Raw genomic sequence first — 22,908 nt, 5'->3', positions numbered from 1 at the left:
ACCGACACCGCACGGGAACGGGAACGGCACCGGCACCAGCATGGCACGGGAACGGCACCGGCACCGGCACTGCACGGCAACGGCGCTGGCACCAGCACCGGCACTGCACGGGAACAGCATCGGCGCTGGCACCGCACCGGCACCAGCACTGCACGGGAATGGCACTGGCACCGGCACTGCACGGAACCAGGACGGTACCGGCACTGTACGGGACCCACGCTGCATGGGCACTGGCCCTGCACCGGCACTGGCGCTGCACTGGCACCAACACCGCACAGGAATAGCACCGGCACCGCACTGGCACGCTGCGGTGTGGCGTGCCTGACGCTGGACTGACACATGCACTGCCGCTGCCCGGGGAACCCTCGCCGAACCGGCACCGCACGGGCACTGCCGCTGCCCGGGGCCCCGCACCGGCTGGGGACCAGCGCTGCGCTGGCACCGCCTGGGCCCTGGCTTGCAGGGGCACCAGCACCGCACAGGGACCAGCGCTGCACCGGCGCTGGCACGACGCGGGAGCTGGCGCTGCGCAGGAACCAACACCGTGCTGGCGCTGCATAGGGCTGGCCCTGCGCCGGCACCAGGCCCTGGGCACGCAGAGCCCACGCTCACGTGCTGCGGCCTGGTACGGACACACGGACACCACGGGTGCAGGCACACACACCGCACGCAAACACCGCCGCGCTGCGCGCACACCGCATACGTGACGCTGCACGCACGACACGTGGGAAGCCCACCGTCGCGCCGACACGCTGCCACACGCGGAGGCCCCACACGCGGGACACGCACCGCACATGTCCCTGCACACGCGTGGGCGACTGCCCGCGGGCTCCCCGCACACGCAGGTACCACGCACACAGACCACGCGCTGCACGTAGGACACGGCGCAGACGCGGCGCAGACGCGTGACCCCCCCGCCCACCCCCTTCCCGGGGAAGGGAAGGCCCCCAGGTGCCACCCGAGGCGCTAAGGGGGGCGGTGGGCGCCCCCCACCCGCCCCGGCCCCCCAGGCTCCCCAGGCCGCGCGGTGGCCGGTGGGGCCACGTGGCGGGCTCAGGCCGCCCGCGCTCGTCACACGCGTGGCCCCCCCGGCCGTGAGTCACTTCCCAGCAATGCTGCGGCCGCGGCCTGTGGGGAGCTGGGGGGGGGGGGGGCCTGCTCTGCACCTCCCAGTGCCTCCCAGTGAGCCTCCACTGCAGCCCCCCCCGCAACGCAGCCCCCAGTAGTGCCCCCCCTCCCAGTGCAGCTCCCAGTATGGACTCTACCCGTTACAGCTCCCCCAGTACAGCCCTCCCTTCCCAGTACAGCATCCCAGTACAAACCCCTCCCAGTACAATCCCCTCCCAGTATACCCCCCCAAGTGCACCCCCCCATATAGCCCTCCCAGTACAACTCCCAGTACAGCCCCCGCCCATTATAGACCCCCCAGTACAATCCCCTCCCAGTGCAGCCCCACCCAGTCCAGCTCCCAGTATACCCTCCCCAGTGCAGCCCCCTGTATCGCCCTCCCAGTACAGCCCCCAGTACAGTCCCCCCCCCGTACAGCCTCCCCACCCAGTAGAGCCGCCCTCTCCCAGTACAGCCCCCTGTACCCCCCTGGCAGGGCACAGGGCTGGAACCCCCCCCGGGGGGGGGGAGGCCCACGGGTGGCACTCAGTGCCCTGGGTGACAGTGGGTCCTGGTGGGGAGGGGGGGTCCCAGGAGGGGGGGGTCCCAGCAGTGGGGTGGGGGGTCCCAGCAGTGGGGTGGGGGTCCCAGGAGGGTGGGGGGTCCCAGCAGTGGGGTGGGGGGGTCCCAGCAGTGGGGTGGGGGTCCCAGGAGGGTGGGGGGTCCCAGCAGTGGGGTGAGGGGCCCCACTCGAGGCCACATGTCCCCGTGGGGGGCCCACGCGGGGCCAGGCCCGTCCCCCCGTCCCCCCGTCCCCACCCTTTCCTGCCGCCTGAGTCACCGCCGCCGTCTTCCGGGAGGCTCCGCGGCTGTTGGGGCGTCCGTCTGTCCTGCCGCGGCCCGCTGCCGTCCGCCTGAGCGAGGGGCTGTCCGACTGTCGGGGTGTCCGTCTGTCCATCAGGGTGTCTGTCTGTCTGTGTGGCTGGCTGTCCGTCGGGGGGGTGTGTGTCTCTGGGGTATCCCAGACACCCGGGGGGTGTGTGTCCATCCGGGTGTCCTTTGGGGTGTCCGTCTGTCCGGCCAGGTGTCTGTTTGTCTATCGGGGTGTCCTTTAGGGCGTCTGTCTGTCCATCACAGGGTGTGTGCCTCTGGGGGTGTCCATCTGTCTGTCCTGGGGGTTTCCCACCCACTGGGGGGTTTGTCTGTCTGTCTGTCCTTCCTGGTGTCCACCTATCCATCGGGGTGCTCATCTGTTTGTAGGGGTGTCTGTCTGTCCTTCCAAGTGTCCAGCTGTACATTGGGGTACATCTGGCCATTGGGGTGTCCGTCTGTCCATGGGGGTGTCCACCTATCCGTAGGGGCATCCATCTGTATGCAGGGGTGTCTGTCCATCCTTCTAGGCATCCGTCTGTCCATTGGGGCTTCCATCTACCTGTCGGGTGTCCACCTCTCCTTCTGGGTGTCTGTCTGTCCTTCTGGGTGTCCATCTGTCCATCAGGTGTCCATCTGTCCACCGGGGGGTCCACCTCTCCTTCTGGGTGTCTGTTGGGGTGTCTGTCTGTCCTTCTGGGTGTCCGTCTGTCCATTGGGGCATCCATTTCCCTGTCGGGGCGCCCTTGACCCCCCGGCTCTCCACCCCTTGTGCTCTCCATCTTCTCCATCTCACGGTGCCCCTCCGTCCGCAGGTCCAGCCCTCCGCTCCGCCACCCCACGCGTCACCACCTCCCTGCCGCCATGTACACCGCGCTCCCCAAAAGGTACCCCCGCCCCCCCCCTCCCCTTCCCCTCGCCCCCCGGCTCACGCCGCCCCTCGCCCCGCAGCGGTTCCCCCTTCGGCCCCGCCGCCGCCCGCCCGGGGCTGCACATCTGGCGGGTGGAGAAGCTGCAGCCGGTGGAGGTCCCCGAGGCGACGTGGGGCGTCTTCTTCTCCGGGGACGCCTACCTGGTGCTGCACAACGGGCCGGACGAGCGAGCCCACCTCCACCTCTGGCTGGGTGAGCCCCAGGGTGGGTGGGTGGGGGCGCGGGGGGTGGCGGTGGGAGCGGGGTCTCAGCGCTGGCTGCCGCCGCAGGCCGGGATTCCTCGCGGGACGAGCAGGGCGCCTGCGCCCTCCTCTCCACCCAGCTGAACGCGCTGCTGGGCGAGCGCCCCGTGACGCACCGCGAGGTGCAGGGCAACGAGTCCGACGTCTTCATGGAGTACTTCCCCCGCGGCATCACCTACCAGGTACGGGTGCTGGGCATCCTCGGTGGGGGCTCGGGGCGCTCCCGGCGCTCAGCATCCCCACTGAGCACTCAGCATCCCCACCACTGGGCATGTGGGATCCCCTCTGGGTGCTGGGCAGCCCTAGCAGGTGCTCAGCATCCCTGCTGGGTGCTCAACACCTCTACCACATGCTCAGCATCCCCTCTGGGTGCTCGGTATCTCTGCTGGGTGCTCAACACCCCTGATGGTTACCGAGCACCCTTGCTGGGTGTTCAACACCTCTACCGCATGCTCAGCATCCCCTCTGGGTGCTCAGCATCCCTGCTGGGCGCTGGGCACCCACCAAGCACTCAGCATGCCCCGTTGGGTGCTGGGCACCCCAGCGGGCGCTCAGCACCCCTGTGCCGGCAGGAGGGCGGCGTGGACTCGGCCTTCAAGCCCACCCGCCCCGGCGCCGGCCCCGTGCGCAAACTCTACCAGGTGAAGGGGAAGAAGAACATCCGGGCGAGCGAGCGGGGCCTGAGCTGGGCCAGCTTCAACACCGGCGACTGCTTCATCCTCGACCTGGGCGAGGTGGGCAGGGGCCGCCGGGTGGCCCTGTCCCCACCGTCCCTCTCCCTGTCCCCCAGAGCTTCTCACCTCGAGCGTCCTTCTGGGTGGCCATCTGTCTGTCAAAGTGTCCATCCATCCGTAGGGGTGTCTGTCTGGTTTTCTGGGTGTCTATCTGTTGGGATGTCTGTCTGTCCTTCTGAGTATCAGTCTGTTGGGTTGTTCGTCTGTCCTTCCGGGCAGCCATCTGTCCACTGGGGCATCTGTCTGTCCTTGGAGATGTCTGTCTCTTGGGGTGCCCATCAATCAGTTGGGGTGGCTCCCCTATCCATAGGTGTGTTTGATCGTTGGGGTATCTGTCTGTCCATCTGGGTGTCCATCCATCCATTGGGGCATCCCTTTATCCATCTGGGTGCCCGTCTGTCGGGGTGTCCATCTGTCCAGAGCAGCGTTTCCCTGGGCCAGCGTCCACCCCAGCGACTGCTTCGTCCTCAACCTGGGCGAGATGGGTTGGGGGCCACTACGGTGGCCCGGGGAAGGTGGGATGGCTCTGTCACCACTGTCCCTCTCCCTGTCCCCAGACCCTCTTCGTCTGGTGCGGGGCCAAGTGCAACGTGCTGGAGCGCAGCAGGGCGCAGGAGCTGGCTGCGGCCATCCGGGACGGCGAGCGGGGCGGCAAGGCTCGCCTGGAGATCGTGGCAGATGGCGAGGAGCCGCCTGAGATGCTGCAGGTGCGCCGGGGCCCTGACGTCCCCAGTGGGAGCAGAGGGGGTCCCGAGTGTCCCCGGGGTGGCTCTGTGACAGCCCCTGTCTCTTCCCCCGGCAGGTGCTGGGCCCCAAGCCCACCTTGCAGGAGGGCAGCCCCGAGGAGGACGTCTTGGCTGATCAGAGGAACGCGGGGGCAGCCATCCTCTACAAGGCAAGGCCACCTCGGGACACCAGGGTGGTCCCCGGGCTGGGCATAGCTGAGTGTCCCCATGGTGGTCCTGGGGCTGGGCATGGCCAGGGGACACCGCGGTGGCCCTGGGGCAGGGCACATATGGGGGATGCTGCAGTGGCTGCGTGGGGGGACACAGGACCAGGCACGGCCGAAGGACCCTGGGGTGGCCCCGTGGTGACATCCTGGCCGTGGGCAGGTGTCGGACGCAACGGGGCGCATGGACCTGACCCAGGTGGCCGCGAGCAGCCCCTTCAGCCAGAGCCTGCTCTGCTCCGACGACTGCTTCGTGCTGGACAACGGCGCCGGCGGGAAGGTCTACGTCTGGAAAGGTGCCTGGGGATGGGGACGGGGGGGGACGCGGGGACAGGGGCCACCCCCAGCGTGGCTCTGACATCCCCGTGCGCAGGGCGCAAGGCCAACGAGCAGGAGCGCCAGGCGGCCCTGAAAGTGGCCGAGGAGGTCATCGCCCGCATGGGCCACTCGCCCCAGACACAGGTGGGTGCAGGCGGTGAGGGGTGCCCAGGGGCTGGCACAGGCGAACTCACCCCGTCCCGGTCCCCGTCCCCTCCCTGTCCCTGTCCTGGCAGGTGGAAATCCTGCCCGAGGGCCGCGAGACGCCCCTCTTCAAGCAGTTCTTCACCAGCTGGAAGTGAGGGAGCGGGTACCCGCGGGGCCAGCGCCCGGCCCAGGGCAGCACCAGGCTTGTGCCGGCTGTGCCAGCTCCCTGCCAACACCTGCGCCCTGCTCAGCTGTCCCTGTGACCGTGCCATCCCCATCCCCATGTCATCCCCATCCCCATGCCTACATCAGTCACATCCCCATGCCATCCCCAAGCCCGTGCCAACCCCATACCGTCCCTGTGCCATGCCCACGCCACCCCCGTGCCTTTGCCCGCCCCATGCCCATGTCATTCCCATCCCCATGCCATCTCGATCCCCAAGCCCATGCCATCCCCGTGCCTTTGCCCGCCCCATGCCCATGTCATTCCCATCCCTTTGCCATCCCCAAGCCTGTGCCATCCCCAAGCCCATGTCATTCCCATCCCCTTGCCATCCTCATGTCCATGCCATCCTCAACCCCATCCCCATGACCATGCCATCCCCATTCCTTTGGCATCCCCGTGCCGTTGCCCACCCCATCCACCTGTCATCCCCGTCCCCATGTCATTCCCATCCCCGTGCCATCCCCGTCCCCGCGCCATCCCCATCCCCGTGTCATTCCTGTCCCTGTGCCATGCCCATGCTCTGTGCCAACGCCGTCCCCCCACCCTCACTGCTGCCACACCTCTGCCACCTCCACGCCCTCACCGCCTTCCCGCTCGTGCCCGCGCTACCCCCGTGCCCACGCTGTGCCACCCCCGCGCCCCATCATCTCTGCGCCCACGCCATGCCGCGCTGTCCCCGTGCCCACATCATCTTCTTGCCCACGCCGTGCCCGTGCCCACACCGCCTCTCTGCCCACGCCAGGCCCATGCCCACGCGTCTCCCCCGTCCTGCGCCCAGGCCCTGGCGAACACGGGGTGGGTGCTGAGCCCTGTGTCTCGCTGCTCCAGGTGCGGTGCTACGTGAGCACCCCAAGATGGCTGAGAGAGGTGGGAGATGGCCCGTGGCACCCGCCTGGCTGCCAGCCCTGGGTCTCCAGTGTCCCCACATCCCCAGTGTCCCCACGTCCCCAAATCACCCAGGTGCCCAAGTCCCTCATGTCCCCAAATCCCTGGTGTCCCTGCACGCCTGGGACCTGCATCCCCAAGGTCCCCTCAGCCCGGTGTCCCTGCCGCCTCCATATCCTCATGTCCCCGGTGTCCCCACTCCCCGCTACCTCCACAGTCCCTGCACCCTGATGGCCTCAGTGTCCCCAAAACCACCCCTAAAGCCCCTCTACACACCCAGGGCCACCCAGACCCCGTCGCTGCCTGCACATTTCTGCCAGCCGCTGCCTCCGGCTGCTTTTCTCACCCAACCTCCCTCCGTATTAGACTCAAATAGTTAGTGCTGGGGCTAATTACGTATCTAATTATCCCTGCCTTCGCTCCTCTCTCCGGAGCACGAGCCTGGTCACGATGACCCGTTGCGAAAACACGTGGCGATTCCCACGCACGGCCCAGCTTTACCTTATTAAAAGATTTCTTGTTGGCGCTCGCGGCTGACGTTAGGAATACGTGAGCTCTGCCTGGCCCCACGCCAAACACCAGCATTTCACCCCAATTCACGCCCGGGACCGCACAGCCGGATCCTGCTGCAGCCATCACCAAAGAAAAGCCCTTTTATTGTTGCCGGGATGGACAGGGACGGCATGGGAGGCGTGAGCGGTGGGGAAGGAGCCCACGGGACCCCCGGGGAATGGGCTTGGAGGAGCCACCGCGTCCCCCAGCGCCCGTGGGAGCCACCGGCATCTCCAAACTCCTTCTACTTCTAAAGCAACACCAAGGAAAGAAACTCAACAAGGGGGGAAGGTGGCAGCTGGGCTGGGCTCTTCCTTGTTCACAGTGAATTTGGGGTGATGGGGGGAGGGATCCCACGCTCACAGGTTTTGCTGGAAAAAAAAACCAAACCAAACCCCAAACCACCCGCTTTGGTCTGGTTCGACCTCCTCCGCAGGGAGCTTGCTCGCACCCAAGTCGAATCCCTGCAGCAGGGTTTGGGGAGAGGGGAGGGCAGAGGAAACGCCCCTGGGGGACAGCAGGGAGGAGGACACAGGGACAGCGGTGGCCCCGCTGGCAAGCTCGGGGGGGCGGGTGGTGGCACCGCTGTGGAACCAGGATTTGGCTCTCTAGGTGGTGTTAGACCCTGCGAGGTGCCAAAAGCAATCCAGTGAGCTTCGTGAGCAAGGTGAAATGGGGAAAGCGGTTTCTCCGTCGTGGCCACGTCAGTTCTGAGGCCACAGGGTTGGAGGGAGCACGGGGGGAGAGGCAACTTGTTCCCTGAAAATGCCCCGTAAGGGATTTGTCCCCTCCTTCAGCCCTGAAAGAGAATCCATGCCCCAAACCAGGGGGAGGAGGGGGAGATCAGCACTGCGGGGGCTCAGGATGGGATCGGGCCCTTCATCCCGACCAAGGGCCAGCTACGGGGATGGGAGAGGGCGGAGGAGAGCAGCGCCTGGGTCAGCCCTGCTGCTGAGGGAGCAGGGCAATGGCACTTGGAGAAAAAAAAAGAAGAAGAAATAAAAGCCACATATCGTTTGGAAGAATCAGGCAGGAGCCACGTGCTCCCGGGAGGACGGAGCGGCTCTGGTCCCCGCAGCCCCGCCAGCCCCCTTACTCAATCAGTTCCACATAATTGGCAGGGAACATGCCAAAGTGGCCGTCGGGACCGTAGCCACGCCACCAGCCTTCGTCGATCATCTCGATGTTAGTGATGATGTTTTCCGGATCAAATGAGATCTCAGTGTCATCAGCTGGAATGAGACAGAGCGAGGAGGGGCTCAGAGCCAAGCCGAACCCCCCCAGCACAGCCGGGGACGCTGGGACCCCCCGCCTGCCTCGGACGTCCCTCCCGCAGGGACACAGTGCCAGGCACGCAGCCCCCGCCGGAGCCCCCGCTTAAAGAGAGGAGGCGGTGGCAGAGTCAGCTTCCCCGGGGCTGTGTCCCGCCGGAGCCCAAGCCCCTCGACAGCCACTCCTCACAGCAGACTGGCGATTTCACGGCTGGAGAAAGCACGGGCAGCTCAGCCCCGCTGCTGCTGTGAAAGGCCAGGGGTCCAGTAAATTATAAGATGCGAATATCCAGGCAAAACAGGCTCCGAGGCAGGAGGCAGGGGAGGGAAGGCAGGGAGGCGAGTGAGAAACAGATGTTAGGGGGGAAAAAAAGAGAAGCCATCAGCTGCCTTCCTTTTCCAGCTCCACTTTGGGTGGAAGACGCTGTACCTAGCACCCAGCCGTGGGATCGCCTGGCGTGGTGGGCGATGTCTCCGGTCCAGCTCTCTGGGAAGAGACTGGGCCCAGCAAAGCCCTGTCCAGTTCAGAGGGAAAGGCAGAGCTCTGCAGGTCTTACCAGCCTGGTAGTCGTAGAGCGCCCGCGCACACAGCCCCTTCCCCGTCAGGTCCGGCGGCTGCTGGTACTCAACCGGGTAGTCGTATTTGGCATCCTCAACGTGTTCCTTCAGGAAGGAGAGAGGCAGGAAAGGAGTTACCAGCGTGGGCGATGCTGTGCCAGGCAGCTCGTGCTTGGCTAGCCGCAGCAAGGGTCTGCGGCCCGGGGTCTCGCCACCCCAACGCACGGCACGCGGGGTGCACGTCACCCCTCTCCGCTTCTCGTAGCCCCGCTTGGTTTCCTGGGTGAATGGGGAGGTGTTGCACACCGGGAATTGCAGGAGAAAACAGTGGGAGGGAGGAATACAACACCGTGCAACACCCAGAGATTTAAATCAGCCCCCCGAGCCTTGGGGAACTGCGTGCAGGAGGTCCCAGATGCCCCCCCCCCCGTAATAAAAACGCTGGCTCTGGGGGCTCCACGCATCTCTGCCAGGAGATAAAGGGGACGAGCGTGCAAACCAGCCCGGCACCGAAGAGCGGAGGCGGCCAGCTCTCCCGTTTGGCTCACGAGCCGGCACCGATCCTGCAGTGCCTCTGGCCCAGGAGCCAGCATCACAACCAGAAACACCGGAGACCAGCAGCAGACAACCCTTCTGGAAGCCGATCCCTCGGGATCTCCGCTGCAGACGGCAGTTCATCACCCCCACGTTTAAGCCTGTTGAAGCTGGACAAGCTCCAGCTCCAGTTTTCCAAGCGTTTCTCTCTCATGACTGTTTTGAGACCTGAGCTGGCTGCTTTTTACTTTTCTTTCGTACGGAAAGGCTGAGGCGATCACTCAGCCCATCTCCCGCTCCCTTTGAACCAGCTGGACACTTCCAGACCAATTCGAGAATGAGAAAATTAAGTATGTTTGAAATGCTTATGGTTTTGTGAGGGGGGGGACGGGACAAGACGGATGAACAGAGGAGAGGAAACCAAACGGTCACCACAACTCCGAGGGAAATACTGCAGCATGACACAACCCCGCTATTAGACGCTGGAGAATCTGACGGGCACGCCAAGAATAGCTGAGCTTTGTCGGCTCCGCTGGTTTTGGACGTGCAAAGAAGCAGGAGAAGGAGGAGAAGGCGCTTTGGCCAAGGGGCTGATGGGGCTCTCCCCGTGCCCCCTCCTGGGGCTCCAGGGCCGCAGTGACGCCGGCCGGAGCACCCCAGGGTGCGGGACAGGTGACAGGGGCTCGGCGCCAGCACCTCTTGCTGTCAGCGCAGGGAAGGGATGCCGCAGCGTCCCCTCGCCGTGCGGATGCGGCCCGAGCATGTGCGAGCGCCGGGGTTTCTCCGTTTCCTACTGATTTTAGCCCAGGCAGCCGGGCTCCGAGCACCGGAGGGGGGATTTGTACCCAAAGAGACGAGATGCTCGTAAGAGGGTTCCAGGCTCACCCTAACAGATGAGACACAGCCCTGCCCTCTCGCGCGAGGATCCTGGCCAGCCCCGGGTGCCCTTTTCCCCCCGGGGTCCTCCAGCCTCCCCCATGCACCAACCTGAGGTGGTTCTTCATAGATGGCCGAGGGGTCCAGCGGCTCCGTGTACAGATTCGCCTCTTCCACGTGGGAAGCTGGGACGCTTGAATTGTACCCGGCGTCTCGTCCTGCCAAAGAAACGCACGGTATCTCACCACGATATCCATCACCGAAACCTCTCCCTGTCCCCTCGTTCATCCAGCTCCAGGCTGAAGTGCCACCGAACTCCTGCTACGAGCTGGCCGTCACCCGGCTCTCCTGTCCTGCAGAGGGGACGGGTCCAGCAAGCACGACCCCAGCCGCGGGGTGAGCAGGGGCGTAGGGAACGGTAAAAAGGACAAGGGAGAGATCCAGGACCTCCGATGGGGAAAGGAACAAGCTTGCTCAAGAGGAACCATTTCCAAGCTGCTCCTGGCGGTGAGCACAGGCCCTGACGGGAAGGTTTGGCGTGGAGACCCTGGCCGAGAGCAGCATCTAGCGGTGACTGCGGCTGGGGGGCCGCCGGAGCTCGGCCCTCGCCCCGTCGCTGGGGTGGATGGCGCAGAGAGCAGGCACACGGCGCTCTGAAACAACCCCTGGTTTTGCTCCACCAAAGAAAATCTGTTTCTGGCTGAAGCATTTTGCTGAACCCAATCTTGGTTTTTAACCAGGTCCGTTTTGATTTATTTGGGAAAAGGCAGCTTGGAGGTTGTTTCCCAGCTCCCACCTTCCTGAAGCAAAGCTCTGGAGCAGCCTTGGGACAGGGCAGCGGCCGCCTGGCGAGCTGGGGACAAGCCCGCAGGGACGCGAAACCACACAGCCCTTCAAGGACAAGGGAACCCCTCCGTGCCACCCACGGCGCATGGGGAGACCTTCCAGATAGAGCCAGTCCTCCTCCAGACTTGCTCTTCCCACCCAAACCACACGAAAGGGGACAGAGCATCTCGCCACACACAGAGAAAGCTCTGCGTAGCCCGGCTCCCTCTGCCCGCCTTGCCGCCCCAGCCCCGGCGGCGAGGGCAGCGATGCCCGGGCAGACGGGCACTGCCAGCCCTCAGAGCCCCGCATCCTCTGGTCTTTACTGGGATGGCGAAACCCAGCCCCGCCGAGCTGCTAGAGCTGGCTGCTGTCACCACGCTCTGCTGCCCGGAGGGAAATCCCTGCGCGGGTGCAGAAAGCCTCCTGTGCTGGGTCTCCAAGGCATTTTGGAAAGGTCTGCGTGCGAACCTCAAAGCCCCTGCAGCGGGAGGTCTGGAGAGGGGCTCTGGGGGTGCGCGGAGCTGAATTTCAGCCTTTCAGCCAGGAGATGTCCTCATCCCCTCGGCTGCTGAACCTCCTGCCAAGTCTGAGAAGGAAAGGAAGGGACCTTGGGACCAGGCAGCAATAACTCTCCTCCTTCCCCAACCTCAGCATCACGCTCAGCCCCTCCGGCTGGCGACAAAGCCTGCGGGTTTCTGGCCCATAGATCCTCGCGCCCTGCCGAGGCATGGGAAAACGAAACAGAAGCTGGGAGCCTGGCCTCAGCATGCCCAAGTTTGGGGACTTATTTGGAGAGGCGAGGCGAAAAGCTTTGGTTAGGCGAGGAAGCAAAGCCACGCACCTGCCGCGGGTACCGGAGAGGCTGGCGGGGTCCCCCAGGCAGAGGAGGGGGCGAAGGAGGCTGGGGGAACATCCCGGGCAGGAGAGGCAGGGCTCGGCACGGAGTTCACCTCCTTCTGCAGGAAAGGGCTGCGAAGCTTGCCTGGAAAAGGAGCGAAACGTGCTGCAGGAGGCGGGCAGGCATCGAGGCTTCCAGCCGCACGGCGACAGCCCCGCGGCTCCCCAGGAGTTAGTCACCGAAGGGTGGTGTCGGATGCTTTTTGCCTTAGGTTATTCGCCTAAACAGGATTTTCCAGCTCTAATCCTGGTTGTGGAAAACAAGTTTGTCTACTGGTTACAGCAGTAGCTGCAGCCAAGCAAAAAAATAAAAAAAGACATAATTTTAGGGAGGAAGAGTAACCGGAGGACACCACCACCCAGGCCCTGCTCTCCAGGCTCTCTAGGGGGATTTTCGGAGCACCCTGGATTTCACAGACATTAGGCCCAGCAACTGGGAGAGGCACGATTCAAACTGGTTGCTGCCAGCCTTCTAAGCCCTTTCCTTTGGCAGAAGGTGACTGCGCGCTGTTATCTCCCCCATCGACACCTCTGAAGCAAACAAAAGCAAAGCAGGAGTTGCCAGGCAAGCCCTGCCCCGGCACAGCAGTGAATATGCACCAGGACTTGCCAGCCTGCCCTTAGCCCGCGGGTTTTGTCGGTGCCAGGGCATTTGTCTCCTCTGCCTCCATTGAAAAACATCAAATACTAACACAAACAAGGGAAATCCTGAGGGATTCCTCGGCCTCACAAATCAGCCTCCCCGCCGTGATGTTTAAACGGCAAGAGAGACATTTTCCCACCCTGGGATTTCATCCCGTCCCGCCGATGGCTTGCCCACACAAGAAAGCACGTTTGCGCTCCCATCACAAAATAAAAGTGCTTATTCCAAAGTAATTCAAGCCACTTTCAAGGGGGCCGAGCTGAGGAGGAGACGCTCATCCAGGGATGTGACGTGTTCTCAGCGACTTCCTCGGCTGGTTTCAGCTTCGGTTTTCACAGCTTCCTGCTTCTATCGGATAGATCAGATCGGTCTTTTCTAAAGGGCTGCACTCCCGCTTGGTTCAGCGGGGCAAAAAATCGGGCGGAATTTACGGCAGCCAGGAGAGATTGCAACAGTGGTCCCTTTCTGGCATTAATATATTTAATTTTCATTTTAAAAATCAAATATAAGCCTCATGAGTTGACTCAAAGTATGGAAAACTTCAGTCTCGGCTGTTAAAACCTGGCGCAGCAAGAGCCTTACCATGAAAACCGTCACGTGAGCCGGGTGTGAGACATCGCCCTGCCTACAGCCGAGAGCACCGCGTGTGATGAGAGCGACCCGTGCTCAGCAGGAACCGCGGCCTCACGGGTATCGCGCCCACCCCAAACACACGCTCCCCGCACTGGGAGCACTCTCTGCCCGCAGATTCACCCGGTGCGGGGAACGGGAACCGGCTCACGCTGCCCGACCCGCTGCCGGCGCTGCGCCCCGCACCATACCTGGCTGGGAAGCCGTCGCCGCGTCCGCCGGCACCGACTTCTCCTTCTGCTTAAAGATGTCCCGGGGGTTCACTGCCCTCTGCGCTATCAGCGACGCAGCCTCCTGAGAAGGCGAAGAGCGCAGAAACCCTGCGGTCAAGGACCACGGCCTTGGACGGGGAGCAGCCCCCCCACCGCTGCACGAGGCGCGGAGCCGAGCCGACGCAGCCCCCCCAGCAAAGCGCTCGGGCTCCTGGCAGCGTACCTGGGCTTTCTCCACCGATTCGCTTCTCTTGAAGCCCTTCCGCTGCCTGGCGTCGTACTCCTCGGCTTGCTCCTTCTGCAGCACAACAGGGGGTCTGCTGCAGCCTTGGCGGGCGCCCAGCCAGCCCCCCCCTTCCCCAGGGACCAGAGGAATGGGAACAAGGAACAGACACGGCGACGAAGGGTGAATGGGGACGAAACCCCCTGGGTCTGGGAGGGAGAGGCAGGAGGTTTGCTGGGCTGAGGGTAAGGACTTGGCTCCCTCCAGTGTCCCCAGGCTCTTCTCCAGAGTTTTCAACTCTGCTTTCCCCAGAGGCCGTGGCTGGACCGGCCATTGGGAGCATGTGGCCAGCGTGAGTAGAGATATAAAGCGAGATCCAGCAAAATCAAAGTCCATCCAACAAAACTGAGGATGGAGCAAGAGACCTGGGGGACCAGCTCGTGGCACCTCTCCTGCCAGAGGGTGTCCGTGGGCCTTTCCACGTCCCCCGCCTGCCGTGACAACGCCTGGGGTGCTCCTCCATCGCCCTCCTGCCTCTCCCCGCAGCGTGGTCTGCACCCGAGCACCCTGTCCTCTCCGTCATGGGGGATGTGCGAATAAACCTGCCACGGGGGACAACGCCAAAGCTCACCCATTGCTGCTGCTCCCTGTCCCTGTTCTCTGCCTCCTGCTGCTGCTGGAGTCTCCTGCGGTGACAAATGACAAACTGGGGTTAACAAACAGGCAGGATGAGCGGTTTGCTCTGCACAGGGCTGCTCTGGGACCTCACCCTGCTGCAGCTACACTTTGCTTCTTGGGGAAGACCAAAGAAGGGCCGTTCCCCCTCACCTCCGGGGCCAGACAAGGAGCCACAGGCCACCGCCGGAGCCGTGCAGGGGGCAAGAGCAAGGAGCGAGGGGCAGAGTAGCAGGAGCTGCTTCAAACAGTGGGACCAAACCAGGGAAATCTCTTCCTTCAGGGGCACGGACAAGAGCACCCGGCACGGAGGGGCCGGGCAGACTTCCCCATCCGAGCTCAAAACAGGAAGGCAGTGCCCGCTGCTGCTCGCCGAAGTGAGCTCCGCCACCTAACAGGGGTCACGCCGGGCTTGGAGAGGAAGGAAATCAGCACAATGCCGGTCCTCGCACAGGCCGCTCCTCCCTGCAGGGCGCAGAGCCCTCCACCAGCCGGCCCGGACCTCCGGCACCCCACAAATGGTGGCCACAGATTTCGACGATGTCTTTGAGAAGCACCCTGCAAGGGGGGGACTTGGTCCTGGGGGCAGGATCCACGGGTGATGCTGGACAAGCAGCCGAGCTTGCTGGCGGGTCGGCCAGGGGCTCGCTGGGGGACGCCCAGCCGGGGAGCCCGCAGGTCAGCCAGACCAGCCGGGCCAAACCTCTGGCACCGCTCCAGGAAGGTGAGCGAAGGCAAACACAACTCATTTGCGCGTCGGCAGGAGCAGACGGACGCTCGAGATGCACAGGGGCTATCAGGAGGATCGGACCTGCGGATCGCGGTGCCCGAGGGCCGCGTGCTGCAGGGGCAGCCGGGCTGAGCCTGCCCCGGCACAAGCCGAGGCAGATCCCCTCCACAGCTGCTGCCTTAAAAGAGGTTTCCTGGAATTGCAGCGATTGCAGCAGCTGGGAACACACGGACACGATCCGCCGCTCCCTGAGGCACAACCCTCCGCTGGCAGTGCAGGGGCTGGAGCGGGGACAGCAGCTCGGGAGAGGTGGTGACAAGGGCACGCAGCACCACCGAGAGCAAAGCCACGAGATCCCAGAGAGCGGGCCGGGCTCCGGGAATCATTACGAACGCTTGTCAGCGGCAGGGACTCACTTCTGGGCTTCGATTTCGTTGGATCTCGCTTTGTATCTCTGTTCTCGCCCCGCCGCTTCCTGCAGCTCCCGCTCCTGACGCTCTCTCTCTAGCCGCTGCCGCTCCTCCTCCGCTCTCCTCTTCTCCTCTAGCCGGCGGTTTTCTTCATCTTTCTAATGGGAGACATGCATCAAGTCGTGAGTTTAATGCTGCCAGCTCTGAGAACCCCCCAGCTCTTTGCACGCCGCGCTGTGCCCCCAGCCAGCACGGCAGATCTCCTGCAGCTCCCCGGGCGCCCGGCGCCCGTAACGCTTCCGCAGCCTGAAGGTGCACGCACTGTAAAACCCCGGGGTAAAGCAACCGGAATGGGAAGCAAATACAGAGCAGACTTGCCCTGCTGTCCAGCCTTGGAGAGCTGCCTTCAGAAAGGTCAAAACCCAGCCCCCTCACCCAAATGGCATTTGCCATCCACCAGGAGCCGGGTCACAGCCCAGCCCTCTCCCCTGCGCCTGCCCCAGCAGCCCCGAGCCAAATTAAGATGAGATAAAAAGCATCTTGCTCTTCAAGCCCAATTTCTTCCTCCCCTTGCACCCCAAGGCAGCAGGACCTCTGCAGCCAGCCCAGCGCCATGCTGCTTTCCCCCCTTTGCCAGAGGTCTGGATCCCTGACTCGGCGCAGGAGAGCCCAGGTTAGAGAGGGACGATGCAGACAGAGAGAAATCTCCAGCTACATCCAAATGCCTCCTCCTGCTCACACCTGGCTGCTGAAGAGAAGCGGCAGCACTCACCTCAGCTTTGGCCCAGAAATTATCTTTATTGACTCTCTTGATTTCGGACATCGCATTCGTCTTCTGGTAGACAGAGCCCTGGGGGAGGCAGAAGGCGGCACGCGTGAGCAGTAGTCACCGAGCAACCACAATTTTCGCGTCCCTCTGCAGAACCGTGTCCCCGTGGCTTTCTGGCAGCTCTCTCCTGCTGCCGCGGGACCGGGCAGGCCCTCTTCGCCTTCCCCTGGCAGAGGGCACCCAGCCCCGCACAGCCACGGGCCAGCAGGCTGGGTTGAAGGGGTCAATGGAAGATATTTAGCACAAAGAGTTAACAAAAGAGACACTTTCTGATAGAATATAACAGCAAAACCAGCACGGTCCCGTGTTCAGCACAGTCTGTGACTTTTTATAAGTTACTATAACCTGATGCTTTGCCCCAGACTTTAAAGAAGGGCTGGCTTCATGAAGCCCAGCGATGTGCATGTTGCCAAAACCGGGGACTTCCAGCCTGGTTTTCCTCTTGCCTCAAGCAAAAATCAGGTTGCTGAAGCGCTGCAGAGCCCAGGCTGGAGCAGCCAGCAGAGGAGCGACCAGGACGCCGGGAACCTGGTGCTGCCGCACCGAAGCGGGGCCAGGGGCAGAGCGAGGGCCTTGCACAGCTCAGGTTTGCTCTTTACCCACATCTCAGAGCAGGGTCAAGCGATTCAGAGTTGGAGAGCACGTGCGGCTGAGCTTCTCCTTTGTGCAGCTGAGAAACCTCGCTCGCTTGGCGTGTGTCAAAAAAACACCTTCCACAGAGCATTTCCACATAGGCAGAAAGGACGCTGCTGACATCTCTGGCCTCGACACTTCACCGCACCGGGGGAAGCCTCAGTTTTCGTTTGCAAGCAGGTCAAAACACCGCTGCACCGACACGTCTTGTTCCCTGTCCCTCGGCTGCACCACAGCCTCGGAGAAGGCCCAGGCCTCGCAGATACTCTGCAAATTTGAAAAGCTGGAGCTTTTGTGTCTCTACAAACCTGAATAGAACCGGGGGGAATCAGTCCTGCTTAAAAAATTGGTTGGGCCTATGCAGAGGAGAGCTTAGGCTTTCTGTTTGCTGCACAGACACCTCGGCTCTGCCACCACCCCGTGCTCTCGCCCCGATTCACTCTGCAACGAGCCAGAGAGAGGAACCAGCCCTGGGCAAAACCATTGGTGCTTCCAGGGCCACGTCAAAGCACGGGGATCCCCTTGCACCGCAGGGGGACGGTGGTCCTCGACTCTGTCCCTGCCCGACTGCGAGCCGGAGGGACGAGAAAGCTCCCACGGAGCAAACTCACCACCGGCGCCTGAGGGCCCGCGTCCTGGAACTTGCTGCTCTCCTTGTGGAAGTTGTAGTTGGCCCCAGAGGCCTTGGCAACCTTCTCCATGATGAGCTCAGGCTCCACGTCCTCCTCCGCGCGAGCGTTGATGGTGACATGAGCCCCCTGAGCAGGAGAAAGCCAGCACAGGAGTGAGAGGGCGGATGCCAGGGGCCACTAAACCCACCACGCGGCTTCGCCGGGCCCTCTCTGCGCTCCTGGAGCTCCCGAGGGAAGGAAAAGGGCTCAGGTGACAACGGGAGGTCACTGGCCACTCTAAGATAACGCAACGCTGGGAAAGCACATGCTTGCGAGGGAAAGAGAGGCTTGTTTCGCCTCCTCTGCAGTCTCCAGAGCTGTTTTTGACCGCAAGAGGTTTGTGTTGCGCATCAGCCTCTGAAACGGCTCTCTTATGCACCGCAGGGAGCACCGGGTGCTGGGGCAGCGCTCCCCGGCCTCTCCGGGCCACGCTCCTGCCTGCCAACAGGCGCCTCCGTGCCACCCCAAGAGCAGCGCGAGCCGCGCAGGGCGCAGCTCCCCAGCCCGGGGCCCACCGATGCGGAGAGGGCGCCAGGAAGAGGACCAGACCTTTAGGAAGTTTGCTACGGTGCTGACGTGGTTGGCGCAGGCTCCTTTTCTGACGTCATTCACGCCTTCGCCCGTCTGCAAAGAGAAACCATCGGCACCTGCTTACCCCAGAGTCCCATCCCAGGCTGCTTTTATAGCAGCAGCACCTTGATCGAAGCCTGCAAATCATCGGCGCTGGCCAGGGCGAGGGCTTCACCAGGGCTCGCTGCGTGGGAAAAGACCCCGCTCTGCAGCAGGTGCTGCCCGGAGGGAGAGCGAGCCTCCTGCCCAGGGACGACGGCCGCACCGCGAGCGCTCCAGGCTCCTGCTGGTCCTCAAGCGCTTCATTCACCCCACCTTAGATGGGTTCAGAGCCATTTACCGGCAGCGTCACCGCCAGCCGGGTGAGCTACGTGGCCAAAGAGATGCAACGGGGAGGCGAATCCTCCCAGCCTCTCGTCACCTGTGTGCATGGGGTTTGGACCAGGCGCCCGCCGCAGCGGGCACGGTACGCCCTCGGCATTGCAGCCTGGTGGAGGGGATTCAACACGCTGCCTGCGAGCGGTTGGCAACTACAATTCCAGAGAGAATCGGAGGGAGAAACAGTCATTTATTTCCACCAGGTCCCCACTCACCCAGTTGACGAGGACGTATTTGGGCAGGCCGGAGTTGGGATCCTTCACCCTACAGAAGGCGTACATCACCTTCCCGCTGTTGAGCTCCTCCACCATCTCCTCCAGGCCACCATCTGCCCCGGGAAGGAAACGAGAGGCGTGAGACGAGCCGACCACGTACAGGTGGAGGGCACGGCCGAGCCTGCAGAGCTTGCAGCCGCCTGGCTGTTTATTTCCCGGAGATTATTCCTGGTAGATTTGGAGTTGTCCTACACCGAGAGTATTTCAGACCACTCGCGTTTGCCCTGGTCCTTCCACTACCTGCTCATTTGCGCAGGAGCCGAGCCTCAGCCCGCTCTCACCCACGCCCCCGTCCCCAGCAGCCTTCGCCACCAGAGCTCCTCTTCCTCAGACCTTCACTGCGACAAGCACAAATCCGCGTACGGAAAGATCCCGGGTCCATAACGCAAGTCAAGGGACGAGGGAGAAGGGAAAGGAGATGCTTGCGTGCCCCAGACTAATTAGAGGCTTTAACCAGAGCAGGCAGCTGCAAACTCTGCCCACAGCTTCCTACATGAAACCGCACCGCAAGGTCTCCGGCGAGCGCCTCCAATGCCAGAGAACAGCTCAGCAATGATCGGAAAAGTCCCGAGAAGCGGCAGAGGAACTGGCTACGCCTTGTTCCCGTCCCACCTTCTACGTCGGGCGGCGGCTGCGACGAGCCCTGCTTCGTCAAACGGGAAGTAGAGAAGAAACCGAGACGAGGAGACCCCTGCCCTTGCGCCCTCCTTGCTGGCGTTAAACCCACGGGGCCCCTCCCGGCAGGTCTTTGCAGGGGCTGCTCTCAGCTACGAGCTCGGGGACGAAGGAGGAGAGCCCACCTCTGCACAGGGGAAAAAAAATTGTGCAAGGCTCAGCAGAGGGGTTGTGCAAGGCGGGCGAGGGATGGAAAGGGCTACGTTGCCCCACGAACCGCAACATCACTCTCGCTAAAAGCGTATGCCAAAAAACGACCAGAAAAGGAGGAAAAAAGCAAAAACATGCTCTCATTTCAAAAAAATTCCCACAGACCACGATTCCTCCTACTTTGGTTTGTCTGACCCCTGAAAAGTAGAAGACAAGCTACTGCTTAGCATCAAACACCAGCAGCAACTGCACAGCCCAGTCTGTTTTGCTCTGCACTGCAGCAGGACCCGAGATCATTTTCTTCTCCGCTATTAAATATTTATGCTTTGGCTCTAAATTTGGCACGGTGGTTTCCAAGCCTAGCAGAAAAGTTTAAGGGCAGAAGTCTGAAGGAGGCTGGCTGACGGAGCCCTGGCCGGGCACCGGGAGGGTTCCGGGGCTGCGTCTTTGCCGGGTGGATGTTTAACGCGGCGGCCACGGAAGGACACAAAGGGAAGCGCTGGGAGGAGCAGAGCTCTGCGGAGAGGTCGGGGCTCCGGTAACAGGGAGCAGCAGTTAAGCTGCGCCTAACTAAGCAGGGTCCAGCATGAGGACCACATGGGACTTTTAATTTACAGACAAAACCCGCCAAGCAGCTAACACCCGTGCGAGCCCTGCGTTCGGATCTCTCTTCCACACAAGCCTAACCCTTCAACGGCGGTCCACCCGCGCCTCCGCCCCGCCGACGGTCCCCCGCAGCCGCTCTCTAGCGCAGATCCGGTGCTCAGGCAGTCGCATCCTCTGCAGCCTCCCCGGGGCTCCCCGCAGCCCTCGGTAACAGCTTTGGCTGAACACAAGGCCCCGGCACCAAACAACCCACAACGGGGGCTTTGCCGGACCCTGCAAAGCTGCCCAGGAACGTCTCACCTGACCGCAGTAACCGAGAGCTTCGTGGGTCGTGAGAAACACTTGCAAATGAGAAAGGCAGCCGGGAGGGAACAGAGCCGAGCGCTGGAGGATGCAAATCTAGAGAGTGGAGAAACCTGCCTGGATGCGTTGCTTTCTACCAGCGTTAGCTTTGCATCAAGAAGGATTTGTGTGGGAATCGGCAGCCGGATAAAAAAAATAAAGTCCCACGAAGCAGGGAACCAAAGAAAGAAGAGGCACTTTAGCTGCAGCGAGCTGGAATTGCCAGCCTGAGAAAGCCGGCTTTGAAGCGCTTCGTGGTCCTGCCTTCATCTTGCCCTGCGGCCGGCTGGGATCTACAATACTTCGGGACTGCAAAGGGGTACAAGGAACTGAACTTTGGATCCTTCGGAAAAGAGGAAAACGAAAGGGAAGAAGAAGGCAGAGCCACGCACGCGCCTCTCCCGCCTGCCACCGAGACTCTTCTCCACTTCCCTCGCTCAGAAACCGCACCGAACACCCCGCTGCTCCCAGACGCGCGCTCTCGCCCCCGTCCCAGCGCCGAGGGGCGAGAACAGGCTCAGGGACTGAAATAAAAATCAGCCTTCAGTGAGGGGCGAGGGAGCGAGCACCGCTTCCCGCCGCTGGAGCCCTTCCAGGCAGAGGCTGGATGCCACCAGAAGCACCGAGCGACAAAAGCCAGCCAGACCTCGTGAGCCGAGCCCTGCAAACAGCCCCAGCCTGGGCCGGCGGCGCCAGGCCGGGGGGACGGTCCCTAACACGCTCACCTCCGCAGCCGGCCACGCGCAGGTCGTTGCTGTTGCCTTCATAGGTGAACAGAGCCCTAAAACAAAGCCAGAAGCGGAGGTTTTATCCAGCCCGGTGCGAAACGCTCGCCCCAAACCTCACACCCCGTCACCGACCCCTCCGGACCCTCTGCAGCGCACCCAAAACACTGCCCCGTGCTGACGGTACCCGTCCGGGGTGTCCGCACGCCCCGGAGGCCCCCGCTGCACCCAGCTCCATAGGGCCCCCACCCCACACTCCTGCCCCACACCCCTGATCCCCCCGATGCACCCCCAACCCCTGATCCCCCCTACGCACCCCACACCCCCAGACACCCCCACAGCCCTGACCTCCTCCATACAACCCCCACCCCAGACACCCCCACACATCCTGGGGTCGCTCGTGTCCCCCCCAGTCCCCACCCCCTTAGATCCCCCCCATACACCCTGATCCCCCCTATGCATCCCAGACCCACCCAGACACCCCCACAGCCCCCTGTACACCCCAGAACCCCCCAGACACCCCCACAGCCCCCCTATACATCCCAGAACCCCCCAGATCCCCCTATACATCCCAGACCCACCCAAACACCCCACAGCCCCCTATACACCCCAGAACCCCCCAGACACCCCCACAGCCCCCCTATACATCCCGGAACCCCCCAGATCCCCCTATACATCCCAGACCCACCCAAACACCCCACAGCCCCCTGTACACCCCAGAACCCCCCAGACACCCCCCCATACATCCCAGAACCCCCAGATCCCCCTATACATCCCAGACCCACCCAAACACCCCACAGCCCCCTGTACACCCCAGAACCCCCCAGACACCCCCATACATCCCAGAACCCCCAGATCCCCCTATACATCCCAGACCCACCCAAACAACCCCACAGCCCCCTGTACACCGCAGACGCCCCCAAACACCCCCACAGCCCCCCTATACACCCCAGACCCCCCCCAAACACCCCCACAGCCCTCTATATACCCCAGACCCCCCTCCCCGGCACCCCCCACCCCCTGACCGCCCCCCCAGCCCCCACACCCCCCGGCACCCCCCAACCTTCCCTGGCAGACCCTCCCTCGCCCCCCCCGCCCCTCACCAGTCGGTGGGGCTCCCCGCCGCCACCACCCGCCCGTAGGCCTCCTGCAGCGCCCGCCCGTTCTTGCTGAGGTTCAGCGCCATAGCAGCGCCCGTTCCCGGCCCGCCCCGCGCTCCCACCGCCACCCGGCCCGCCCCGGGCCCGCCTCCCGCCCCGCCGCCCGCCCCGGGCCCGCCCACCGCCCCCCGGCCCGCCCCGGGCCCGCCTCCCGCCCCGCCGCCCGCCCCGGGCCCGCCCCCCCCCCCCCCGCCCCCCCCGGCCCCCCCCCCCGCCCCCCCGCCCGCCCCGGGCACGCCCCGCCGCCCCGCCGATGCTACCGGGCCCGCCTCGCTCGCCGCCCCGCCGCGCCCCGCCCCGCCCCGCCCAAGCCACGCCCCCAGAGCTTCAAGCCACGCCCACTGGTGTCCACGCCACGCCCCTGATTGGCCTCACCTCTCCCCCTTACGGCCACACCACGCCCCAGGACCTCCACGCCACGCCCCCTTACGGCCACGCCACGCCC

The 22,908-nt window shown here is 63.6% G+C and overlaps 2 protein-coding genes across 6 annotated transcripts; one reads left to right on the top strand and one right to left on the bottom strand.

Annotated features, from left to right (window-relative positions):
- Positions 1 to 17: 17 nt before the first annotated feature.
- Positions 18 to 6,947, top strand: CAPG (capping actin protein, gelsolin like). 4 transcript variants are annotated; one of them, XM_087762799.1, is made up of 10 exons: positions 18 to 845; positions 2,793 to 2,864; positions 2,929 to 3,101; positions 3,179 to 3,333; positions 3,724 to 3,885; positions 4,443 to 4,592; positions 4,688 to 4,780; positions 4,998 to 5,130; positions 5,208 to 5,296; positions 5,389 to 6,947. In XM_087762799.1, the coding sequence occupies exons 2-10, from the start codon at positions 2,842 to 2,844 to the stop codon at positions 5,452 to 5,454; spliced, it is 1,044 nt and encodes a 347-aa protein (XP_087618925.1). In that variant the 5' UTR covers positions 18 to 845; positions 2,793 to 2,841; the 3' UTR covers positions 5,455 to 6,947. The 4 variants fall into 4 exon arrangements, with proteins under 4 accessions (XP_087618925.1, XP_087618922.1, XP_087618923.1 ...); XM_087762796.1 differs by lacking the exon at positions 18 to 845 and adding an exon at positions 1,944 to 2,051; XM_087762797.1 differs by lacking the exon at positions 18 to 845 and adding an exon at positions 1,972 to 2,108.
- A 98-nt stretch (positions 6,948 to 7,045) lies between these two features.
- On the bottom strand, positions 7,046 to 22,534 carry DBNL (drebrin like). 2 transcript variants are annotated; one of them, XM_087762779.1, is made up of 14 exons: positions 22,407 to 22,534; positions 21,304 to 21,359; positions 18,746 to 18,858; positions 18,132 to 18,206; positions 17,523 to 17,669; positions 16,222 to 16,299; positions 15,456 to 15,607; positions 14,266 to 14,320; positions 13,635 to 13,709; positions 13,391 to 13,493; positions 11,871 to 12,011; positions 10,313 to 10,419; positions 8,791 to 8,896; positions 7,046 to 8,194 (listed from the first exon to the last, which is right to left on the bottom strand). In XM_087762779.1, the coding sequence occupies exons 1-14, from the start codon at positions 22,487 to 22,489 to the stop codon at positions 8,055 to 8,057; spliced, it is 1,431 nt and encodes a 476-aa protein (XP_087618905.1). In that variant the 5' UTR covers positions 22,490 to 22,534; the 3' UTR covers positions 7,046 to 8,054. The 2 variants fall into 2 exon arrangements, with proteins under 2 accessions (XP_087618905.1, XP_087618907.1); XM_087762781.1 differs by lacking the exon at positions 11,871 to 12,011.
- Between the last annotated feature and the right edge of the window lie 374 nt (positions 22,535 to 22,908).

The sequence above is a fragment of the Nipponia nippon genome, unplaced genomic scaffold, assembly GCF_047370975.1.
Source record: "Nipponia nippon isolate SJK-2023a ecotype South Korea unplaced genomic scaffold, ASM4737097v1 scaffold_27, whole genome shotgun sequence".
In the NCBI taxonomy this organism is placed as follows: Eukaryota; Metazoa; Chordata; class Aves; order Pelecaniformes; family Threskiornithidae; genus Nipponia; species Nipponia nippon.
Note: the sequence above shows the minus strand (reverse complement) of the source record. Positions and strands in the feature narration are given on the sequence as shown.

What these genes read in the sequence shown, in the direction of transcription:
- CAPG (XM_087762799.1), top strand. Translation starts at nt 2,842, where the DNA reads ATGTACACCGCGCTCCCCAAAAG. An exon ending in GGGCAGCCATCCTCTACAAG is followed by an intron (nt 4,781 to 4,997) that starts GCAAGGCCACCT and finishes GGCCGTGGGCAG; the next exon opens with GTGTCGGACGCAACGGGGCG. An exon ending in GCCACTCGCCCCAGACACAG is followed by an intron (nt 5,297 to 5,388) that starts GTGGGTGCAGGC and finishes CTGTCCTGGCAG; the next exon opens with GTGGAAATCCTGCCCGAGGG.
- DBNL (XM_087762779.1), bottom strand. Translation starts at nt 22,489, where the DNA reads ATGGCGCTGAACCTCAGCAAGAACGGGCGGGCGCTGCAGGAGGCCTAC. An exon ending in ATTTCTGGGCCAAAGCTGAG is followed by an intron (nt 15,608 to 16,221) that starts GTGAGTGCTGCC and finishes GTCTCCCATTAG; the next exon opens with AAAGATGAAGAAAACCGCCG. An exon ending in ACAGGGAGCAGCAGCAATGG is followed by an intron (nt 13,710 to 14,265) that starts GTGAGCTTTGGC and finishes GTTGTGCTGCAG; the next exon opens with AAGGAGCAAGCCGAGGAGTA.